The 23898-nt window shown below is 31.6% G+C and overlaps 2 protein-coding genes across 2 annotated transcripts; one reads left to right on the top strand and one right to left on the bottom strand.

The window, feature by feature from the left end:
* Window positions 1–308: 308 nt before the first annotated feature.
* On the bottom strand, window positions 309–9080 carry LOC130899906 (tRNA (cytosine(34)-C(5))-methyltransferase). The gene is made up of 13 exons (XM_057810084.1): window positions 8909–9080; window positions 8742–8837; window positions 7567–7763; window positions 7336–7513; window positions 6546–6785; window positions 6079–6191; window positions 5229–5416; window positions 4431–4575; window positions 3843–4114; window positions 3541–3721; window positions 3008–3174; window positions 1498–1665; window positions 309–473 (listed from the first exon to the last, which is right to left on the bottom strand). The coding sequence occupies exons 1-13, from the start codon at window positions 9032–9034 to the stop codon at window positions 358–360; spliced, it is 2187 nt and encodes a 728-aa protein (XP_057666067.1). The 5' UTR covers window positions 9035–9080; the 3' UTR covers window positions 309–357.
* A 4526-nt stretch (window positions 9081–13606) lies between these two features.
* LOC130899903 (testis-specific serine/threonine-protein kinase 1-like) lies at window positions 13607–23898 on the top strand. The gene is made up of 2 exons (XM_057810080.1): window positions 13607–14081; window positions 23055–23898. The coding sequence occupies exons 1-2, from the start codon at window positions 13777–13779 to the stop codon at window positions 23776–23778; spliced, it is 1029 nt and encodes a 342-aa protein (XP_057666063.1). The 5' UTR covers window positions 13607–13776; the 3' UTR covers window positions 23779–23898.

Here is a 23898-nt window from a genome sequence, read left to right on the forward strand (position 1 = left end):
AAGCTGAGGACCCAATCAGAGTTCAATGTATCCTTCCTCTAGATGTATCGTTTCATCGGTACATCTAGGTTGCTGTAAAGTATGTCACATCATTGAAAAATTTTAGCACCTCATTCACGAAAAAAATTAAAAATTCCACCTGTGCGCGATCGAGAAGCATTCGCTGATAATTTGTCAACTTAGTCAATTAAATTTAAAAAAAATTAGTTATTGTTGTCACCTAATGCTTTTTCCACCAGAATTTATGTTATTTTAAAGCGTTATTTAATTTATTATAAATTATATCAGCTGAAATAACTGGAAATAAGTTTTTGTGATACATTTATTTCTAAAAATACATTTTAAGTATTAAATGGGTTATGTTGCTCCTTTTTCTTCTTCATCTTCACTTTTCTGTGACAATTCATTTTGAACTTCATCAATTTCATTATCTACTTTCGAGTTTTGACTTGTCTTTTTGAATTTGTTCACATCTAAAACACATTACAAAGCTCAGCACATTACAGGATAAATGCTATGATTTAAATGGTAAATAATTTATGGGTAACAAAATACTAGTCGACCTTAGACCGCACATGCACTACTATCCTCCCCAGCAGAAGGAAAATGCAAAACATTTATTAGGACTAACGGCAACCAATGGGGATTTTCAATTCTTAAAAACTGGAAATCAATTTTTTCAAAAATCCATTCCAATTCTTTTTGCATTTCAATTATCAAAGAGAATAAAAACATTACTTTTTGATTTTTTTGTGGGAGTTCTGGTATAGAATCGAGCAAGACCGTTTTGACGTTAGTCCTTTTAGATGTTTTGCAATTTTTTTGGCCTAAATAGTTCATGTAACTGTAAGTGCCAGACTTACACGATTTGGACCAAAGCAAATATGTAACAATTAATTTGATTGATTAAATTTATTAGATACCATGTGATTAAGTCAGAAAATCAATAATATCCAATACTTTTAAAAACTAGAATAATTAAAAAAATAAAAAAAAGATTTTAGACAACGGTACCAATATATGGAGTTACCTATTTAAAACACCATCAATTATATCTGGTATAATGCTAATACTGTTTGACAGTAAGTTGGTTGCAAGTTGTTCTAAATTTCATGAACTTTAACTTTTAATTCATGAATTTTGTGTTCAAAGTGCTTTCTTCATCTGATGACAGAGTCTCAATAAGGGATAGGACTGCTGTCATCTGATTGAAGGAATCTTTATTTGCAATCCATATACAAGGCTATAAGTAGGAAAGTGTCTCACAGTCTTGGTGAAGGATACAAATTGATTTGTCTACAGACACGATAGATAGGACAAAAAATAAATTATTTAAATGAATATCAGTTGATTTTTGAAAGTTTATTATTAACAGGCAGGCGTACCAATTGAGTCTCAATGTCAGAAAGTTATTAATTAGTTTTTTACTTTGTTTTATGTACTAATCCATAATTCAATCATCTAATTTCTTTGTTCCGATTGAACAGAAATACTTACCATACTTAGAAATATCTCCACCAAGCAATCTTAGTAAATGAACAGTACTATGCCTGTCCATGTAACACCTTGATGATGTAGTTCCTCTCCAACCGCTTATATGTATTACCAAAGGATTTTCACTCGAATTTGATTCATCTTTGTAAATAAGGACACAACTGCCTGGACCTAAAACAAGTAAAACAAAAGTATTCAATCATCCATTTTTAGAAGAAGAAATTGATACAAAAAAACTTATTTTTCTCATTTTTTGAGTTATTTTTGATAGAAGACATTTTAAAAAAAAATTAAAAAATGCTTTCTCAATTGTAACCATAATTTTTTTTATGAATGAAGCTCCCTAAACCATTTAAACTTCTTGATCCTATTATTTGTATCCAATTAAAGTGATTTGCAAATTTATAACATTTTATTTCAATAAGGGTGGCAATATCAAGGTAGAAATAACGTTTGTTTCCATTTTTCCATTCTATTCTATTTTTTTCTTTCTTTCTTTCTTGAAATGGATCATTTTTCACTTATTCAATTTTTCAAAATCTTACGTTAACTAAATAAGTTCCACCTTTAATAAATCATAACACTTTTTTATTGTTACAAAAATAAATGGAGCCCTCATCTAACACTTGAAAGGATGTGCTTAGAAATATGAATATAAATTCATCAAGTGACTAAGTTGGAATTTCTGGAACCGTTAGTGATATTCTTACTGAAAACACTGTTTACACCACCACTACACCAAAACTCACAATTACACTATCTGGCGCGCGTTTCGATAACCAAATTATCGACTTCATAGACTGAAGGTAAACTAAAACCTAATAACTTGACTTACCTGTTATATACTGGATTTTCCCACCAATAAAACTTCTCTCGCAAAAATTAATATCAACGGAAAAACCTCTTTATAAAAATTTGAGGCTTATATGAGACTAATCAATTGAGGATTATAGACAAAATTCCAATATACACTTCAAGTGTCAATCAAACCTGCCCGAATATATTTGACTTCTTGAAATTATTAAATTCTCCCCACTATGTATTCATGTCTATACAGGGTTACGGTGTATTGATATATGTCACTGCATTGTTATTTCCATTATTCAAGGAGCCACTTAAATTTCTGCAACTTGCTTGGGAGTGTAGTACGTTAGAGACACCATCTCCACTCAGTAATAGAAGCCCTAGATGGTGTAGCAGGGTAGGTTGACTTCAAGAACTCCCGATGCCTCCTCATATTTGGTAAAGAATAAATCTCGAACTTTCATAGATATTCAATAGACTAGCCCTTCAGGTTTGATTGAAGATTAATTGAACTTAGGGTCAACAATTCATATCTCTTTGACTTCTAGATTCAAGTTAGGGCCAACAACTCTAAATTATAAAATGCATTACATTATGGAATCTCAACATTTGCCCCAGAAAAAAAAAGTACTGTGAAACCGGTTACGAAACAGGAAAGTATGATGTGATTTTAGATCCAAGAATGATGCTTTAAGGGTAAGTTACTTACTCAAATTTTCAACTTGTTTTTGTATTTGTTCCGACAAGTCTACTATAGGTGGAGATCGCTGAGGATTATCATTCATTAACAACGTAATTAAATCATCTTTTGGTATATAAACTTTCCTACTGTCTCCAATATAGGGATAAATACTTTCCAAACCATCATTTGCTATCCTATAACAAAGCATAAATTCAATGGCATAATTTCAAAAGAAAAAATTAAAATTAAAACTTTTTTATTATATAATATATGCGCACATTCAAAGCTTCACATTATTTCTGTTTTCAAATTAAAATGAGAATAAAAAAATTTTTTGATAACATCAATTTAAATAGCTGAGCTTTAATATCAATTTGTGTCTGCTGACACATCTCACCTCCGCTCAAAAAGTGTCATAAGTCAAAAAACAAACTACTAAGTAGTAAGCGTTTGAAATTAATTCAAACTTCATTTTTCACTTTTTGGATGATAACTCAAAAGCTCACAAAGAAGGAAAAATAAATCTTAAATCAAATAATAAATACAATCTAAATACATACCTAAAAGCACATTTCATATTTTTATTATCACATCTAACGAAGGCTTTAATTCCAGTATTAATAAATTTGACGTTTCCTTGGTTAGATACAACTAAATTTCGAACAGCATCAGACGTTAAATAGATATTCTTCTTTTTTCCTACACGACATCTTGTTAAAAGGCACCTTGAATCAAAATTATCTGAAAAAGTTTCAGTTACAACATTTCTACTGACAACAAATAACAATGACCTCCGTAGATAGCCTAATGGGCTGAATTGCTAGTCCCATACCGACTTTAATAATGATAATTACTAACAAACCTGATATCTGATAGAAATTTTTAATATCATTCCAAACTTGTTCGTCATCGGAGAAAAAAACGAATGGATCCTCTTTGTAGACGTCTTTCTTCCGTTTCTTTCTTGAATTTGGTGGAAAATTCATTTCATTTGCACGCTTTTTAGATTCTTGGATATCATCAGCTTGTTCTTTCACTTCACACATTTTTTCTTTCGATGTAAGGGGTTTCAGTTTTTTTAAGACAGCTACAAAGAATGCACCAGTGTTCTGATGATGGGGTAGGATTCGAATGCTAAAAGAGATCAAAAAATGTTAAATAGGATTAACTCCAGAGCCTTCAAAACTTTCATAAATTATACTTTGGACAATAAAATTTTATCTGTGCAAAAGTGAATTCGTACATTGAATTTTACATTTTTCAACTTGATCAGAATCAATTGCAGACATATTTAAAGAATGTATTGATTTTATTGCCAGTTCTTTATTTTTGGAAGAAAATGTGGTGTACGAGTCTGTTCCTCTGATTCGCCATAATTGGAGTTACTAGTGAACAATTCTACAAGTAATTTGATGATATAAATTTCAATATACTTTAACTGAATATTTACCATCTATTCAATTTGTATTTGTCTCTATCTTCGGGTTTTGGAGGAAACATTTGTGGTCTAATAGTAGTTCTCCATTTTTCATCAACTTCCTCAAACGTCTTATAAAATTCCAAATTTCTACTTGATACTAACCATTCTTCCATACCTATAATGAAGTATATTTTAAAGAAAGGTAAACATTCCACACTACTGGGCAATAAATGGTTGCTCGCTATTTTTTTTTAAAAAACTTTCCTCCCCTCGCGCATAAACAGGTCAATATTTTATCAAATATAAAAAAATTTATATTAATTTCAATCCAGTTTATTTGTAGTATTTTCTTTGTTGAATTTAATCTAATAAAAAGTATTTTTTGGTGTATTTTCTTGATTTTGGGTCTCTTTTGAGAGAAAACATGTTTTGACCTGTGTTTTTAATTAATTTTCTATCAAAAGAGACCTAAAATTGAGAATATTAATAAGAAAAACATATCTAAGATGAGAAATTGGAAAAAATAAAATGTTTTAGTGAATGCCTTATTGAAATTTAAAAAAAAAAAATAAGACACAAACACTTTATATGACATTATAGTAATAATTATATGAGTATCTTTATAATGTTGGGACATGGTTTAACCATTAATCTTGGGATAAAAATAATTTGATTGAATCCAACTGACGTATTTAGATGTAGTCAATAACACTGAAAAATAAAAAAAACAATCCAAATTAGTAGTTGTTAAAGCAAACATAACTCAAAAGCATTCTATTAATAATATTATAAAAATGATTGTAGAGTAAATAATTGAAAATTATTTACCTAGCGAGTACTTGAGGCCTGGTAAGACATTAGATACGTCAACAAGCTCTAAAACGTTTTCGTACATCGACAAAATCCTGTGAATTACAGATTCATTTTCAATTGGATTAATAGAACAAGTGGAATATACCAATTTTCCACCGACAGCTAATAAATCGATGCCTCTTTTTAGTATTCTTGTTTGTACTCTAAAACAAATCAAATTGGATAAATTGATACAACAAATGTTTTACTTAAATGTGCACTAAAAAGTAGAAAAAACGAAATTAAAACTTGAGTCCTAGTTAAGTGGGTAATTACAAAAATTATATGAAATTTCTGGGTGTAATAATAGATCAAGGACACTGTAACACGTGTAGAATAATCGCCAAAACTTCAAGGTCAGGTTCAATAGGAGTATCAGAGGAAAAAATTGTAAAGAGTTGTGAAAGAATCGAAAAAAAATTGTACAAAAAAACAAAAAGATTTTTGGACTCTATCGAACCCCCCGCCTCCACAGAACTTACCATAAGAAGAAATGCAAACTTGTGGAGCAGAAACCCTGCTAAATATCGCCTACAAAATATTGGCAAATCTAGTAAACAGAAGATTGAAAGAACATGCAGAGAAAAAACTAGTGCTTTAGACCAGGAAAATCAACTATCGATGTAATCCACACTCTAGGCCAAATAATAGAAGACAGTGGAATATAAAATAGAGAGAATAATACAGAAGAACTAGAAAGACAAGCAATTCCAAAAAAAATAAGAACATTAATAGAAATAGTATTAAATAAGAGTGACATTAAAGTGAGATTGAATTAATTTGGATAATAATTATAAAAAGTGCTTATAAGATATATATAACATACCCATGTAAGTTTAGACCATTTGCTGCTGTCCATTTCATCCATATATCAGGATTTTTTCTCAATGTACCATCTCCGGAACATGGCACATCGCATAAGATTCTGTCAAATTGCACCTGTTGAAATAATCATAATTTCAGTCAAAAATATTCTATAGTAAAACACATATGATAAATCTAGTGTTTGTAGAAAAAAAAAAAGAAAAGGAGATTACACATAATGATTAGAAAAAAATGTATTTAATTAATAAATAATTTAATTAGTGTAGTTCACAGACTTCTTCATTTTCTGTAGCTACTGTGTACTTTTTCAATTTAAGTACCTTTCTAACCCTTTCCCTCATCCATTGAATTATCTAGCTAACTGTTGTACTAATATAGCTTAAAAGCACTATATCTACTTTTATATCCAACAAGAAGTAAAAGAAAATAAGAGAAATCTATGTATTTTAAGTAAAACAAAATTCTAACCTGTTCTGTGGATCCATCTGCTGCAGTGGTTAGCAAATTTGGTAAAATGGCACTGTCATGATTGATAATAGCAACACACGGTGAATTTAACCTTTTTGCTTGATGAACTAACATATAACAACGTTTATTATCAATATCATTGGCAATTACATAGCCGGATGGTATTGGATCTTCATTTGCATGCAACAGTTCTAATAGTTGTGCTGTTTTTGACCCTGGAGCAGCACACATATCTAGCACCTGAAACATAATCGTTTTAAGAGCCTATTATCTCTACACAATCAATAACCCCTAAAATCTCCACAATTAATAGGAATTCCTCCAAAGAAATTTTATTATTTATGTAATAAATGATGAAATATACTTATTTAAATAACATTAAAAATTATAGAATTATTTGCATATTCTATCAATTTTGCATCATAAAATATCGAAAACTTCATACATATTGACATTAAGCATTAACCATAATCATATTTTGTAAAATTTCAATTGAAATTATGTAACACAACTTAGTTATAAAAATCCCCAATTACCCTGATTTTGAGTTGAACAACTGGAGGCGAAGTAAGGAAATTTTTGTGAAATAATATTATTTTATTATGCATTATCAATTTGTTGTGCGGCGCGACGGTAACTCTCGATGGCGTCATTACTAATTTGATGTTTATTTGGTTTTGTAGAACAAATATTTACAGTAATAGGTACAGGACAAAATACTAATATTAAAAAAAAAAATTGTACTGAATTGTAATTGTATGAAATGTAATATAAAATATTGAATATTCACCTTATGATGAGGTTGAACATCTAAAACCAGCGGAGGGATCATACTGACTGTTTCTTGTCTTGATATGGTCCCATTTTCTGTTTCGGTAATCAAAAAGTTGTGAAGTTTATAATAAGCTTCACACCTTCTTATATCTTTTCTTGTAAGTTCCATTTGCCAAGCGAGGTTATTAGGATACCTAAAATATATTCACTTAATATATTTGATGCATCATTTAGTTATAATATGTACCATGGAATTGGAAAGATGGAAGGTTTATCTGTTCCATCAGCTTGGTTTACACACTCTTTGATTAGCTGATCTTGAACAATTTCTAACAATTTATTCGCTACTCCTTTAGATCCTGTTATTCTAAAGGTAGCCGGTAGATCAGTTTTCATATAAGATATGAATTCATCAAATTCTTCTTTTTTGCATACCCCAAGAGTCTGAAAAGTTTGATAATAAATTGCCTAAGTAACTTTGTTACTTTACATGCATCTTTAATAATATATCACAGTTTCATTAGTTATATGACAACCCTATTATTAATATGAAACTGTCCCATAATTTTCCCAGGACTGGCCTCTTACAGCTCTGACCACTGCAAATGAAAGCAAGCCAAATATGACTCAACAACAGAGGATCTTCATGGAGCATTTACCCCTCTTGTCTATTCAGTAGATGGAGCACTTCCCACAGAATTTAAAGAGAACACTGCACTCACTGTAAAGTGGAAAAAGCCGTATTCGCAGGTGCTGGGATGGGTCAGCATACATATTTGAATGACAATATTGAAGGAGGCTCCTCTACATATTTGAGGAGCCCAGAAAAGGATGCAAGCACTTGGGCTAGGAGAAGGTACTGCTCTTCCGTGGCTAGATGATTAAGCAACCACCACTTCCAACTACTCTTCCTTCCCCCTCTCAAATTATTGAGTTTTCAAGTATATATTTATATCTTTATCGGAAATAAAAATTGTATATTTGTAGATTAAAAAATAGATGATACTTTGTCAAAAAAATATTAATCTATTAATAAAATATTCATTTTCTGATGAGTATAGAATTGTAAATGTAAACAAAAGACAGGGTTTTTACCCTGTTTTTCAGAGATATTTCAGTGGAAAGATTCTGAGAGTCACAACTAAATACCAGGGACAGAGTTATCGTACCTACATCAAATTTGTGGATAATGCCCCGTTGCAAGGAACATATATAGACATTTTTAATAATAAAACAGGGTTTTAAAAATTATTAATCATAGAAATTACATTATTTACTTAACGAACAGTTAGTTTTTATGGGTAATTCAATAAACTATTATCAGTTTAGTTATAAAACTAATAATAATACCTTCTTTATGAAGTATTATTTCTACTCATGATATCCTTGTATAATATGAAAATAAAAAAAAAACTTATTTACTTTATAATATTGGCAAAATTTTTCATTTTCTCTGATAATGTCATTATAAAGTGGTCTAGTAATAGTATTCTCTTGATTACTTGGTTCATTCTGGCCCTAAAAATTAAAATTAACAAACAACATTTAATGTACAAAAGCCATTTGAATGAGACTGATTTTTCAAATACCTTCTTTATGTGATTAAAATGGTGGTTTTTCCTAAATTTATTGTGTTTACGTCCCATTTTTAAAAAATGAATTACATGTGGTTTAATATTTGTAAAATAACTACATAACCTATTTTTCTTCGTCATTAAACTGTAGCTGCACCACAGACTCAAACACGCATTGTGTTAACATGCTCTCTTAGAATATAGCGAAAGTTTTATACTTTTTACTTTATCTATGGTTTTATGTGGATGCATAGTTTCAAATAAATTGACTGATTTGGAAACAATTCATGGATGGTTTGTAGAGAGTTTAATATCTAAAAATAATCCAAATATAATTTAAATGAGATTTATCATGTTTACTTCCCATTTTTAGAAAACTAGGCTGCGTAACCTATTTTTCTTCGTTATTAAATTGTATCTGTCCCGCCCCACTCTAAGGTTCCACCATATACATTACATATGTGTGTTTGAGTATTTTTCGAGTAAAATTACTGTGGTAATGCTATTGTTAATTAAATATTTGTTCAAAAACAGTGTTTCTGTTTTATACATTTCTCTATTTTTTTTTAATCGAACAGTAGACAGTAGTCTCGCCGCAGAACATACCCTGGCATGTTCTGTGGCACTGACGCTGCTTAGAGCGTCAAATGATGTCACGTGATATAATTTCGACGGGAGCACCATCTTCAATTAATGTAGCTTCAAATATAAGTGTCGAGTTTCAAATCGCAAAAAAAAATTTAAAATATAGTGCCACTATTAACAATCTGATCGATGAATTACTAAAATATTTATCTCGTAATTTATTGTACTTTTACGATCCCAACTGATAATATTGCTTGATGTTTTTTGCTGTAAGATGACGCTCCATTCAATTGTATCACATGACCTCATGAAATGGCACGTTAATTTGCAAACAAGGCATGACCTCATTTGACTTAGAACGAAATCATGTCATTCTCATTATTTTGTTTTTGTTTATGGGCGGTGAATTACGACAATAGTTTACATTGCTACGGTATTTTTACATCCCTGATTGAATGCTCTCAAAGTATATTGCATGAGTTTAATACTTCCTAATTTATCTATGGCTCCATGAAGTTTCAAACTGATTTGGAAACCCCCCATGAATAGTTTGGAGAGAGTTTAATATTGAAAAATAATCCAAATATCCATTTAGATGAAAGATAGACGGTCTCACGAATCTCGAGAATAAAGAGATCAAGAAATATTTATTCCTCCATGTTTTGCGTGCAACGAAATTATTTTCAATGATCTCATTGGTCATGAGAAATTGGAGGTTAAGCTATAGTTGTTCATTGTTTTATTTTGAAAGTGTCACATATTTTCAAAATTTTCATGTATTAAAATATTGTTTTTCTTTGGTTTGTTTATTCTTAAAGTACTTATCGGATAAAAATGTCTGAAGAAGAAGAGGAGCAGGAATCCGACCCAACTGAAAATAGTATTTCAAGTCCATCAAGTCAATCAAATCCATCAAATCCATCCACTTCTTCGTCTGTAAAAAGAGGACGTACATGCACGGGCCCAGAAAATTGTCCTGCAAAATTGGGTGTGAAAATAAAGGGCGAAAAAACTGTGATTTGTCGAAAGAAATGCGACACATGGATAGAGTGTATTACGAACTGTTTTACTACTAATCCCTACTTTTGGGATATTTTGAAAAGTACTATAATGTTTTTAATCGCTCTAAAAATGGCAAGGGAGTGCATGATGCTGAAGATACCAATGAAACAATACACACCTTTCAATAGGTGTATTTTGTAAAATTGATAATATAATTAGATCGAATATTTGTGTTAACAATTTTTAACAACCATTTTTTACTTAAAAGAAAGTGAATAAAACATATTTTGAAAACCACGTATTCTAATGCTTATATTTCGAAATTTACATCTAGACCCTGACCAATGATGATGATGCCACGTATCGGCGCAATCCTAATTACTAATCCCGACATATATTCACCAGCGAGTTGACGTAATACTTCAGCGCCATATTTAAAAAAAACTGTGCCTATTTGAGTGTTTATATTCGCAAAATTATTATAATTATCTAAACGAATATTTATTCCTCAAAGTTATATATGTGTAAAAGAAAAAATTGGACTGGAATCTATCTTATAATTATTACCCGGCGAAATAATCACCATATACAAAATTATATAAAGAGTTTACTTCAATTTTAGTTAATCTACATATATTTTTTTTTACAAAGCTTATGAATTTTCATATATGATTGTTTTTAGTATGAAACGTAATTCATCATAAATATTTGTATCTATTCCTTGACATTATATCATTTTCAGAAGGTTGTCATTGAATCGCTACTTAATCCATTTTATCTGTCAATTGTCAAACTTATGAGTACTAACAATTGGCAACATTGTATTATGAATATATCATCTCATCAATGACGTGTTTGAATATTGCCATATCATAACCGCTTCAACACCCGTTCGTTTTGTTAAATCTCGACAAATCGAATCAGTTTGTTCATAATATTTATTCCATTATTTTAGTGAATGTTTCATACCATTTCCATATTATTTTGTACAATGTTTTATTAAGTATTAAAATTTGATTATACTGCTCAGATTATAAGCGTCGTTGCCAATTCACACATAGATTCATAATTTGACAATTATTGTGAAACGTTGTCAAATTGGCTTAGAATTGTTCTCTCGAGAATAAAATGTGACAATCGTTTACAACAAAGATGCCTGATTTAGCAACGGAACTTGTTTATTTTATCCGAGGAAGCCATTTGTAATTTTCAACACCATTTTGTGCTTGTACTGTGCTTTCACCTTTGCAAATTTGATATTTTTAGCGAGAATTGCAGCCACCAAAAAAATCTGATTATCCAAAATGTGAACGAAATTATTTCCTCGTGTTTTAGGGAAAATTACATTCTTAACATTGGCAACTAGCATTTTCTGAAATGTGCGATTCATTTTTTTTTGAATCTGACAATTCTGACCAAATTTTTTGATTTGTGCTGTTTTTTCATTGGCATTTTATGAGATTATGTATGAAATATAATCAGTTATAATAATGCGAGAAGGTTGTCTGTCACATATTTTATTGATATATTGTCTTATTCTGCTGGGTATTCTAATTAACAAAGCGATCTCTCGAATAATACCCAAATTTGTGATTTAATTTAAAGTTCGTTCTAATAGTCCATGATCGTTCTGATTATACGTATATCAATTTGGGCGCTCTAACAAGCAAAGGATTGAATAACCAATATTCCAATGAACATTTAAACTGATTCGGAATCATTCTTGAACCACTAGAACAGGTTGTGGATTTTTATTGAATTCGGAGTTCGTGCTTGCGAAGCATAACTGTTCGTCCTCTATAATTTAACATAAAATTTGTAATTTTTGTTATTAATTATCACATCATTGATCTCTTTTGGGTCCATTATTTGTGCTTTGTCTACCAAAAATGACAAATGGTCGAATTCAGAAGACGAAACCGTTGTGCAACTCGTTCTGGAGCGGACGCCATGTTTCGGAGTGCTTTTAATTTGTGATAGGTAACAGTAGCAGAGCTGAAACGTGAGAAAAGGGAGCAAAAACTGAGACAGAACAAGACCAGAAGTTTGTTAAATCAACTGTGTTCTTTAACGAAACGTTAAGTTATCGCCTTCTCAGAAAAAGAAAATGATTGAATTCGGTTAAGAGTGAGTGAATGCTGGACACACATCGTAATTCTTTAAAAAAAATGGACAATCAAATAATGAACATCCGTTAAGTTTAAAAAATAAATTCGTTTGGAAATATCAACTAAAAATCAACCAAAATGTAAAAAATGCACTTGTCAAAAAGTACACTACCGGTAAGTGGCAGTAGCTCTAAGCGCTACGTCCGCTGAATGGGACCAATGATAAGTCAATCAGAAATACGTTCTACTAGAAAATCCGAATTGGTTTATGAATTTTTAAAACCTAAATTAATCAAGATTGGATCAGGAATTGTTGTAGGAACGAACCTATAATGTCATACGAGATCGAAATATATTGAACGCCATCTATTAAAAGTAAACCGAGGTAGCGATGGGAGAAATAATAGTTTTGTATCACGTCAGTGCGACAATTTTGAATACAAAATTTTCAGGATATTATTCTTTCAATTTTTTTTTAAATTAACCCCTGTACTATAGAGATCAAAGCATAACAAATATTTTAATCAGTAATGTCGTTTTGGAATTTCATCTAAAATATCGAACAACAAATTTTTTTAACTTATAGATTCGTCATTATCATAATACGAAAGGAATGAAATTCATTATACTGGAAATGTATTTATTCAACGTCTTTTATATCTACGTGGAAATATGTGTTTGTTTTCATTTATCAAAAACTATTTCTTTCTATTTTGAGTAATTTTAATTTGCTTTCAACTATTTAAAATGGAGTATATTACAAATTCAAATAATTAGAAGTAACCATGTCCCTGTGGAGACTAATTTCCCATCGTAATTTTAATTAATTGATTAACAGATTTCTTCGATTCTAAATCTAATTAAATGGAAATATGTTTTTTGCATAAATATATTTTTGTTGTTACTGCACTTTTATGGCTTTTTGTAAAAACTATTATCTGACGTTATTTAATTATGTACGTACGAATATAAATTCCAAACTAAACATGTCAAGTTACATAGGAACCAATAACTTTTTTTCTGTCAAACATGTCATTTCACATAAATTTTTGTATTTTAAATTCTATGTCTAGATAAACTAAATGGGTTGTGGGCTAATTTTAAAAGGGGTATGTGATTTGAAAACTTGTGTGCATACGTACAATTCTAAAATTGAGGGTGAAAAAAAACCTCCGCATTAATAAAGAAATGGCAACTCCTCTGAGTCCACGAAATTCTGAAGTAAATGCTCTTGAACAAAGGGGTTATCTAATTGGGAAGAAGATTGGTCAAGGTTCGTATGCTACCGTACATCTAGCTGATTATGTTGACAGTACCGGACCGAAGAAAATGCGTCTGGCGTGTAAAATATTTGACAAGGAGAAAGCACCGAAGGACTTTTTAGATAAGTTCTTTCCTCGTGAGCTTGAGATACTTACTAAAATCGAAAACCAACATATTATTCAAGTACATAGCATATTACAGAGAGGACCGAGAGTGTTTATTTTCATGCGGTGAGCTTCTTTATTTTTAATTTAAGATAAAATTATAATTATTGGGTTAGATTTCAAATTATAACCGTTTATAACCATGCCGATCTCAATATTTTTAATCGATGTTTTTGAATACATCGATCATTGATATTAGGTTTCATTAAATAGTAATATTTTGGCTTTTTATTAAAAACATTTTGACATTACTAATTATGATTACTAATTACTTCAATAAAACATAACTTAAAGTGAAAATTTTTGTTTCCAATCGTTGAAATTCTTCAATAATTTCCGAGAAAGGTGCAAAAGGGAAAATTACAATTATCCATAGAACTTTCTCAAAACATATTCGCATGCTTTCCTCAAATTATCTCGATTTTATGCCATTTTTCTTTTTTAAATTTTAGAAGATTTTTTAATTTCTCATTTGTTTTTCGCTCTACAACTTCAAATGACCCAAAGACTACTTTAAAAAAGTTGGTGACGCTTCATCTTTTGAGATATAAGAAAAATCTTCTTAGAAAAATGAGTTTATTTATTTTCAAAGTAATCATCACCTACATCAATGCACTTTAACAGCCATAACTTAAAAACTTGAAGCCAGTAATCTGTTGGAATGGTCTCAAAACATTGATAAACTGCTTCATCCATTGGAAACATTGTCTACGTGATAAAAAATAACAAAAAATCACGCATATCCAAATCAGGCGAGTAGGAAGGATGTTCAATGATTGTTACATTATTGTCACGTGAAAATTCGGCTACTTCCTAATGAGCGATGTATTATCGTGATGCAACATAATATTTTGTTGTGTACTAATGTACCTGTACTACGAAACAAAACTGGCACCTAAGAAGTAACATATTTTGTCACATGAAGATCATGGAAAATTGAATCGACTGTTACGGATCCAAAACCAAGAGTTGCCTCAATCGTTTGGTAGATGATTCATCTTGGATAATCTCTGACAGTTACTGAAGTATATCACTTGCCTCATCACCAAGCAATATATGTCTTCTTTCAAATTTGCTATACCAGCGAAACAAAGTTGCGCGTGAAGGTTTATCATCGCCAAATGCGTCCGACCTTGAAATCTATCTATGGCTATCAGAGATAACTACTTTAGTTCGTCTAGGTTTTTGGTATCTCAAAACATACAGAATAATCGTCGTAGAATACTTGGTATGCAATTTTATCAGTATAACTTTTAATTGGTATAGTGTTTACCAAGAAAAAATGCGTTTATATAACTATGTTAATTTATTCAATAAATGTCAAATAACAAAATAATTGATGGGAACTTTGAGGCTGTTAATAGCTAATACATCAAAATTAACTTTATGATTTGTTGTTCGTAAAGAAAGCAATTCAGTAAGTGAAATCACTTAAGTTTCCGTATTCTGGTAGGAAATTATTGCTGGGAGAAATAGATCTGATTGCGAATCACACAATTCCAATTGAAGATCTGATCTGCTTGTAAGTCAAAGCATCAGAATTTCGTTCTTCTGATAGCAAATTGTGGAAGTTCAATCCAGTTTCCATTATTCCTTGGTAAAATAGATCTGATTGCGAATCACACAATTTCAATTGAAGATCTGCTCTGCTTGTAAGTGAGAGCACTTAAGTTTCGTTCTTCTGTTAGCAAATTGTGAAAGTTCAATCCAGTTTCCATTATTCCTTGGTTAAATAGATCTGATTGCGAATCACACAATTCCAGTTGAAGGTCAGATCTGCTTGTAAGTCAAAGCATCAGAATTTCGTTCTTCTGATAGCAAATTGTGGAAGTTCAATCCAGTTTCCATTATTCCTTGGTAAAATAGATTTGATTGCGAATCACATAATTCCAATTGAAGATCTGATCTGCTTGTAAGTGAAAGCACTTAAGTTTCGTTCTTCTGTTAGCAAATTGTGAAAGTTCAATCCAGTTTCCATTATTCCTTGGTTAAATAGATCTGATTGCGAATCACACAATTCCAGTTGAAGGTCAGATCTGCTTGTAAGTCAAAGCATCAGAATTTCGTTCTTCTGATAGCAAATTGTGGAAGTTCAATCCAGTTTCCATTATTCCTTGGTAAAATAGATTTGATTGCGAATCACATAATTCCAATTGAAGATCTGATCTGCTTGTAAGTGAGAGCACTTAAGTTTCGTTCTTCTGTTAGCAAATTGTGAAAGTTCAATCCAGTTTCCATTATTCCTTGGTTAAATAGATCTGATTGCGAATCACACAATTCCAGTTGAAGGTCAGATCTGCTTGTAAGTCAAAGCATCAGAATTTCGTTCTTCTGTTAGCAAATTGTGAAAGTTCAATCCAGTTTCCATTATTCCTTGGTTAAATAGATCTGATTGCGAATCACACAATTCCAGTTGAAGGTCAGATCTGCTTGTAAGTCAAAGCATCAGAATTTCGTTCTTCTGATAGCAAATTGTGGAAGTTCAATCCAGTTTCCATTATTCCTTGGTAAAATAGATCTGATTGCGAATCACACAATTCCAATTGAAGATCTAATCTGCTTGTAAGTGAGAGCACTTAAGTTTCGTTCTTCTGTTAGCAAATTATGATAGTTCAATCCAGTTTCCATTATTCCTTGGTAACATAGATCTGATTGCGAATCACACAATTCCAGTTGAAGGTCAGATCTGCTTGTAAGTCAAAGCATCAGAATTTCGTTCTTCTGATAGCAAATTGTGGAAGTTCAATCCAGTTTCAATTATTCCTTGGTAAAATAGATCTGATTGCGAATCACACAATTTCAATTGAAGATCTAATCTGCTTGTAAGTGAGAGCACTTAAGTTTCGTTCTTCTGTTAGCAAATTATGATAGTTCAATCCAGTTTCCATTATTCCTTGGTAACATAGATCTGATTGCGAATCACACAATTCCAGTTGAAGGTCAGATCTGCTTGTAAGTCAAAGCATCAGAATTTCGTTCTTCTGATAGCAAATTGTGGAAGTTCAATCCAGTTTCCATTATTCCTTGGTAAAATAGATTTGATTGCGAATCACATAATTCCAATTGAAGATCTGATCTGCTTGTAAGTGAGAGCACTTAAGTTTCGTTCTTCTGTTAGCAAATTGTGAAAGTTCAATCCAGTTTCCATTATTCCTTGGTTAAATAGATCTGATTGCGAATCACACAATTCCAGTTGAAGGTCAGATCTGCTTGTAAGTCAAAGCATCAGAATTTCGTTCTTCTGATAGCAAATTGTGGAAGTTCAATCCAGTTTCCATTATTCCTTGGTAAAATAGATCTGATTGCGAATCACACAATTTCAATTGAAGATCTGCTCTGCTTGTAAGTGAGAGCACTTCAGTTTCGTTCTTCTGTTAGCAAATTATGATAGTTCAATCCAGTTTCCATTATTCCTTGGTAACATAGATCTGATTGCGAATCACACAATTCCAGTTGAAGGTCAGATCTGCTTGTAAGTCAAAGCATCAGAATTTCGTTCTTCTGATAGCAAATTGTGGAAGTTCAATCCAGTTTCCATTATTCCTTGGTTAAATAGATCTGATTGCGAATCACACAATTCCAGTTGAAGATCTAATCTGCTTGTAAGTGAGAGCACTTAAGTTTCGTTCTTCTGTTAGCAAATTATGATAGTTCAATCCAGTTTCCATTATTCCTTGGTAACATAGATCTGATTGCGAATCACACAATTCCAGTTGAAGGTCAGATCTGCTTGTAAGTCAAAGCATCAGAATTTCGTTCTTCTGATAACAAATTGTGGAAGTTCAATCCAGTTTCCATTATTCCTTGGTTAAATAGATCTGATTGCGAATCACACAACTATTCTCGGCTTGCATAACTTGTGGATAAGAATTCATTAACCATATAGTGATGAATTCGCCTCCCACACAAACTTAACTTCGTTTACATTTGAATTCCTAAAGATCACTTGTGGATAAATTGTTTTAATGCTATTGTTGTGTGAATCAGAATATCTTTCGAAATAGACTTCCTTGTAGGGTTATCATTATAAAAAATAACGAAAATAGATATTTTGAGGCTACGTTACTGAAAGTTTTCCGCGTATTAAATGTGTATGAAATAATTTTGGTACCGTTTAATTACTTAAACCTTCTAATATTACGAACTGATTCAACATCAGTCTTTTTGCTTAGAACTTTCCACGTTATATTAATGTGATGTATATTGTGACTGGGTCGATCGATCTATCTACTTCATTCATATTTTTTTTTGGTTTTTACCTTATAGATAATTAAGCATCGTATTAAATTTTATATTTTGATATTCGAGAGGTGTGGAAGATTGTTAATTTATAATTTAAATTCGACGTGATTTTTATAATTATATACAATAAACAGTACGATTACATACTTTTCCACGCTGTACCATGAATATAGTTAATTTTAAATATCATGTTGATGTTCCGGATTCAATTTGTTCGTTAATTGTTTATAATATTTGTTTATTTTCTGCATGATAATTATATTCGTCATGTCTTCGAGATAAGTATTTTTTCTCGAGGCAATTTTTGCTTTTAAAAAGATCTGTATTTGATTTCAGGATATGTTAGTTGTAACTACGTTAGCTACACTAATAATTATCGATCTTTATATATTTCATGTTTGCTATAAATTTTGTCTTTAGCTTTGAAATTTTATATTAAATACGGTTAGGTACTGTATATTCTATTTCTGTCTTTACATTATTAAAAAAACTGTACTACAAAATTGTTATTTTTGCTTCTCTTCATGAAGAGTCCGTCTTTTTGAGTATAGTATCAATTACACTGTTCCAAGTCGCTTTAGTGCTTTCTCTTTTGTTGTTTTTGTCTAATTTTGCTTCTCATACTTTCTTTACAAGTCTTGAATCTTCCATTCTTTGTAAATGATCACAACAGCTTCACTGGCCGTGAGTGACATGATTTCGAGATCTCGTAATAGATCATTTCTTAACCTATCCTTTTCTTGTAAATCTTTCAAACTAAGGTTTTTTCGTAAACTTTCATCGATGTAGGCAGTGAAGTTATTTCTCTGTAGTTGTTACATTGCTTGCCATCTAGTGACTTAAAAATGGGCGTCAACAATACTACTTCACTTTCCATTGGTACTTTTGCCGTTTTTCAAGTTATGTTGCACATTTTTTTGAATAGGTTTATGCATTTCTATCATAGCTTTTAACATTTCACTTATTATTTTGTCACATCTTGCAAATTTTCCATTTTTGATCGCTTATATGTTTTCTTTCTTCGTTATCTTCGTCATCTACTGTTTTGAACAGTATTTGCTTCTTCTATTTTTTCATTACTTTTGCCCTTGGTTAAAATTCTACCATTTTCATCCTTTATCTTGTACCTCTACTAGTTGTAGAGTAGTTGAAATATCGTAGATAAACATAAAAATATTAATAAACTGATCTATATTTTTTCAGTTTAATACAAATAACAATAGAATATAAATTTCAAAAATATATTACTTATTATAGGTTTTCCAAATTCAGTTGAACAGCAAGTATTTCAGCCCTTTTGACTAGGATTAGTAGCTAGAATAGCACAACTTATTTTTTAATAACACGTTGGTAATTGGTCACCTTCATGAGACCTTTCAAGGGGAAACAGTTTTACTGCGTATGAACATACTAGTAACTAGTATATTAGAATTGAAATTTGCATTTGGCAACTTAGCTACTATACATCGGGTTTAATTTGGGATTGAGGATGTTTTCAAGATTAATGAAAGGTGGCCTAATTGCGGTGTCATAACACGAGTTAAAGTTAATGAAATAGAAACAAAAAACAAATCGTTGGCTGCAAGGTGCTAATCCAAACCAGAGACGTACGCAAAAGTGCGAATATAGAATTTAATTTAATTGAATCAAAAATTGTTTATCATAAATTTCGTAAGGGTTTCTTTTTCAAAGCTAGAGATAAAAAAATTATACATTAACAATTATTCGACTGTATACGAGGCCTGGCTATTAAATAACGAGACTGGTTAAGAAAAAGGTTTTTATTATAAAAATTATTCTACATTCGAATACTCCCCTTCAATATACTCCCCTCCCTTCGCCACACACCTTTCCATACGTTTTTTTCATTGATCGAAACAGTGCTGGAAGTCTTTTTTGGTGAGTGCCTTTAGGAGCTCTGCCGTTTTTTGCTTTACCTCTTCCATCGACTCAAATCGGGTTCTTTTCAAAGCAGATCTTGTTCTAACCTTTCAAGGAAATCTGAGCAGACCCGTTGACGCAAAAGCTTTTGGTCAGGAGTCAGATTTTTTGGCACTAACTTTGCACAGACTTTTGTAAAATTTTTCTAACCGTTTTTATATCGACGTTTACATCCGGCTGTTCATTCAACGATCTGCACGTACAATTTGATTGATTTTGGTCACTGTTTTCGGAGTTGAAACAGTCCCAGAGCTACCTGGGCGCTGGTGATCTTCAGTGGTCTCTCGGCCCTCACTAAAGCAATTACACCACTCAAAAACACGCGCACGAGATAGAGAATTATCCTCATAGGCTCTTGTAACTCAGCCGGAGTTTTTTCCAGTTTTCCACACATGGTTTTCGGCACGAGAAAAAAACACGTTCGTTTCTAACCGCTACTGCACAAATACTATAATAGTAACGGAAACGTTTTTTGGGACGTACATAGACAAGATAACTAGATACCCAAGATACTATTCGTTTTTTACTCCACCCGACTAGGGCGCCCTCTAGGCGTGCGCAGTCTCGTTATTTAATAGCCAGACCTTGTAAATATAAATATAAATAATTTTTGAATTCACAAGAGAATATTGACGAGAAATGTCAGTTCTTACTCTTGCCAAATGAATAAAATTGACAATTCGTTGAAATAATATTATTCAGTCGTCAATCCACAAGCCTGGAAAATCATAAGTTACAAGCCTTCCTATAACGACAGTCGAAAGACTATTAACCAAAAAAAGGGAAAACTTTTGGGCCGGAGGAACAATATTCATTTCTTATAACATCAAAAACAAAAAAATTATTTAATGAAAATTGAAGATATAGACAATTAGATCTAGATATTTCACCCTGGCAGCTGAATTTTACGAAATTTGCAAAATATGATACTACTATGTTGATAAATTCGTTACGTTTCTACAACTGGAAGATCATCGATCATCGGCAACAATTTGTATGATCTGTTGGGATGAAAATCATCTGCAGTTGCCGAAGGTTATTTCGACGACAACATAAATTGAAAGTTATAACGCCTGAGATAACGTATTATTCCTGATGGCTATAGTATTCTAATCGCGAGTAATGGCTACGCTCCTGGTGCGAAAATCATCCTCATGAGTAATAGTCATACTTATTCGCATATATTATCTCACTGTTATTCAATATTACATAAAATATTTACGGTATCTAGAATAATCTATCTTCAATAACCCCTGCACTATTATAATGAACTTATATTTAGAACAGGGTTTTTTGTGTATTATCATGTATTTGTTTTGTCTGTCACACAAGTGAATGCGTGTTATACATTTTTTTAAAGTTATTTAATATATGTTGTTAACGTTTAAAAGTCTTTGCTAATTAAACTCACTACACCTCAACCGATTTCCCCTCTTATCCAAACCGTGCTTTGGACATACAGAACACTGTTTGATTTAAAAAAGGAAAGGTAGGCTCAGAAAAGTACACAGAGCCTCGTCCAGGATTACCAGTATATAGACCTACACATCCACGCACTTCTAAGTTCTGACGAACCACAGCGTTTTAGTGGAGTGTTCAGTGACTTTTTAACGATCCGCTCGGACCGACGTGACGGTTCATATTTGGCACTGTTGACAGCAGCTGTCTTTCAAGATTGGATTGGCGATTTATCAGTTATTATATTGGTCACCGCAGCGAGCAGTCACTGAAGGTTTCTTTAGATTAGTTGTGGTCCCATAATCGATTTGTAAAGGCTCCTTCAAGACTTTAAAAGAAGGTTGACAATGCTTTTCCAATATGTAGAAGAAGAGGGATCACCCTGTGTATTTTGTTTTTAGAAATCCTTAAGAAATACTGATTATTTTTCATGTAATTTATCAAAATCGTCGTCTGACAACTCTTATTTATTTATTTTTCATTTTCATGTAAAATTTTCATTACACGGATGTTTGAGAAATATCAACTTCCATGGATTGTCTAGTACTCAAGTGAGGATCGTCTTCTAGCAAGACCCAAACATCTGAAGATTTGTTTTTAGTTTTTCTGCGCCCTGATTTGGAGAAATCTTTTACTGAGCCAGTTTCGTTAAACTAATTTACTGACACTTGATCTTGTTATGAGATTTCGGTTAGGATATAAATTATTAAAGATATTACACGTTTCTTGTTGACTTTTACCCCTATCACCCAAACTTCAACAATAATAATTTATTGAAACGTTAAATTTGTTATTGTAGCGGTCATATCCACCTAAATGTATTATTATAACTTTGGCGGAGATAAAGCAAATGTAGTTTCTATTTTGAAATTTTGGTATTTAGGTATAGGGAATATTAGATGAAAAAAATAATAAGTATTTCTTGAGGATTTCGATCAGCGAAAAATATATGAGTGATGCATTTGAAATAACAAAGTTCAATATTTTACCACCATAATACCGGCCGTATCACAAGATTTTTGTACAGAAAAGTTTATAAAAATCGTATAAACCGTTTTCGAGATAATTGAGGCGTTCCATACATAAAACTCACTCTGTATATTTAAATACCTTTAGATTCATATTCATAATAAGGGAATTTTGATAATTTTTTAAGGAATAATCCATGTATAAATTGGTATTTGCCTTTTTATATTCACAGAATAATATACCATTGCACCCTCTTGAAAAGATAACCTTGTAAACATTTTTGATTTTGAGTTTTTTCAGTTAGGCAACTGTATTTATTTCTACCATTTCTCTCTTGATATTGTAGTTTCAAGAAAATCGAATAAATTTATTCACAAATCTAATTCTACAAAATATGTTTCAATGTAAACAATTTCAATTTTGTTCAAGGTATGCTGATAATGGTGATCTGTTAGACTTCATCAAGAAAAACGGCGTGGTACCTGAGCAACAAGCTAAAATTTGGTTTAGACAAATGGCCAGCGGTCTTCATTACCTTCACGGAAAAAATATCGCACACAGAGACTTGAAATGCGAAAATATACTTTTATCTAGAAGGTTTAATGTGAAATTAGCTGATTTTGGTTTTGCGAGATACTGTGTAGATTCCGATAATAGACGAATACTTAGTCAGACTTATTGCGGTTCGGCAGCTTATGCAGCACCCGAAGTAGTCAATGGAACGCCCTACAATCCAAAATTATCCGATGTCTGGTCATTGGGAATCATATTATTTATTATGCTCAATGCGTCCATGCCTTTCGACGATTCAAATTTGAGGAAATTATTGAAGGATCAAATGACCAAAAATTGGGTTTTTCGATCAAGAGTGAGAGACACGTTATCGAAAATAGCCAAATCTTTAGTTCGTCATCTTCTAGAACCGGATTTGACACAAAGGTTAACTTTGGAGAGAGTGATACAGCATGAATGGTTACGAATGCGCAGAGAAAGGCCTTCACTTATCGGTCGATTAGCTCAATCTGCCCAACATGATTCGATCGAAAACCAATCGGCACACGTTAGTGATTATGAAAAAGAAACACTTGCCGGAGACTTCCAAAATCCCGAAAACAAAAAAAGTGAGATGATGATTGCTGTAAACGATGTATAATCCATCTATTATCAAACATTCATGTGTTTGGCATATAGTTTTTGATAATTTAAAAACAGCTATTCCCTAATATGGAATTTTTATTGGTAATTAGTATTTAAAATAAATTTTTGGATGTGA

The sequence above is a fragment of the Diorhabda carinulata genome, chromosome 12 (assembly GCF_026250575.1).
Source record: "Diorhabda carinulata isolate Delta chromosome 12, icDioCari1.1, whole genome shotgun sequence".
NCBI lineage: Eukaryota > Metazoa > Arthropoda > Insecta > Coleoptera > Chrysomelidae > Diorhabda > Diorhabda carinulata.

Coding starts and splice junctions, on each gene's coding strand:
- LOC130899906 (XM_057810084.1), bottom strand. CDS start 9,034: ATGACGAAGAAAAATAGGTTATGTAGTTATTTTACAAATATTAAACCA. Junction 8,838..8,908: donor ATTTTAATCACATAAAGAAG/GTATTTGAAAAA, acceptor TTTAATTTTTAG/GGCCAGAATGAACCAAGTAA. Junction 1,666..3,007: donor AAAACAAGTTGAAAATTTGA/GTAAGTAACTTA, acceptor TACTTGTTTTAG/GTCCAGGCAGTTGTGTCCTT.
- LOC130899903 (XM_057810080.1), top strand. CDS start 13,777: ATGGCAACTCCTCTGAGTCCACGAAATTCTGAAGTAAATGCTCTTGAA. Junction 14,082..23,054: donor AGAGTGTTTATTTTCATGCG/GTGAGCTTCTTT, acceptor ATTTTGTTCAAG/GTATGCTGATAATGGTGATC.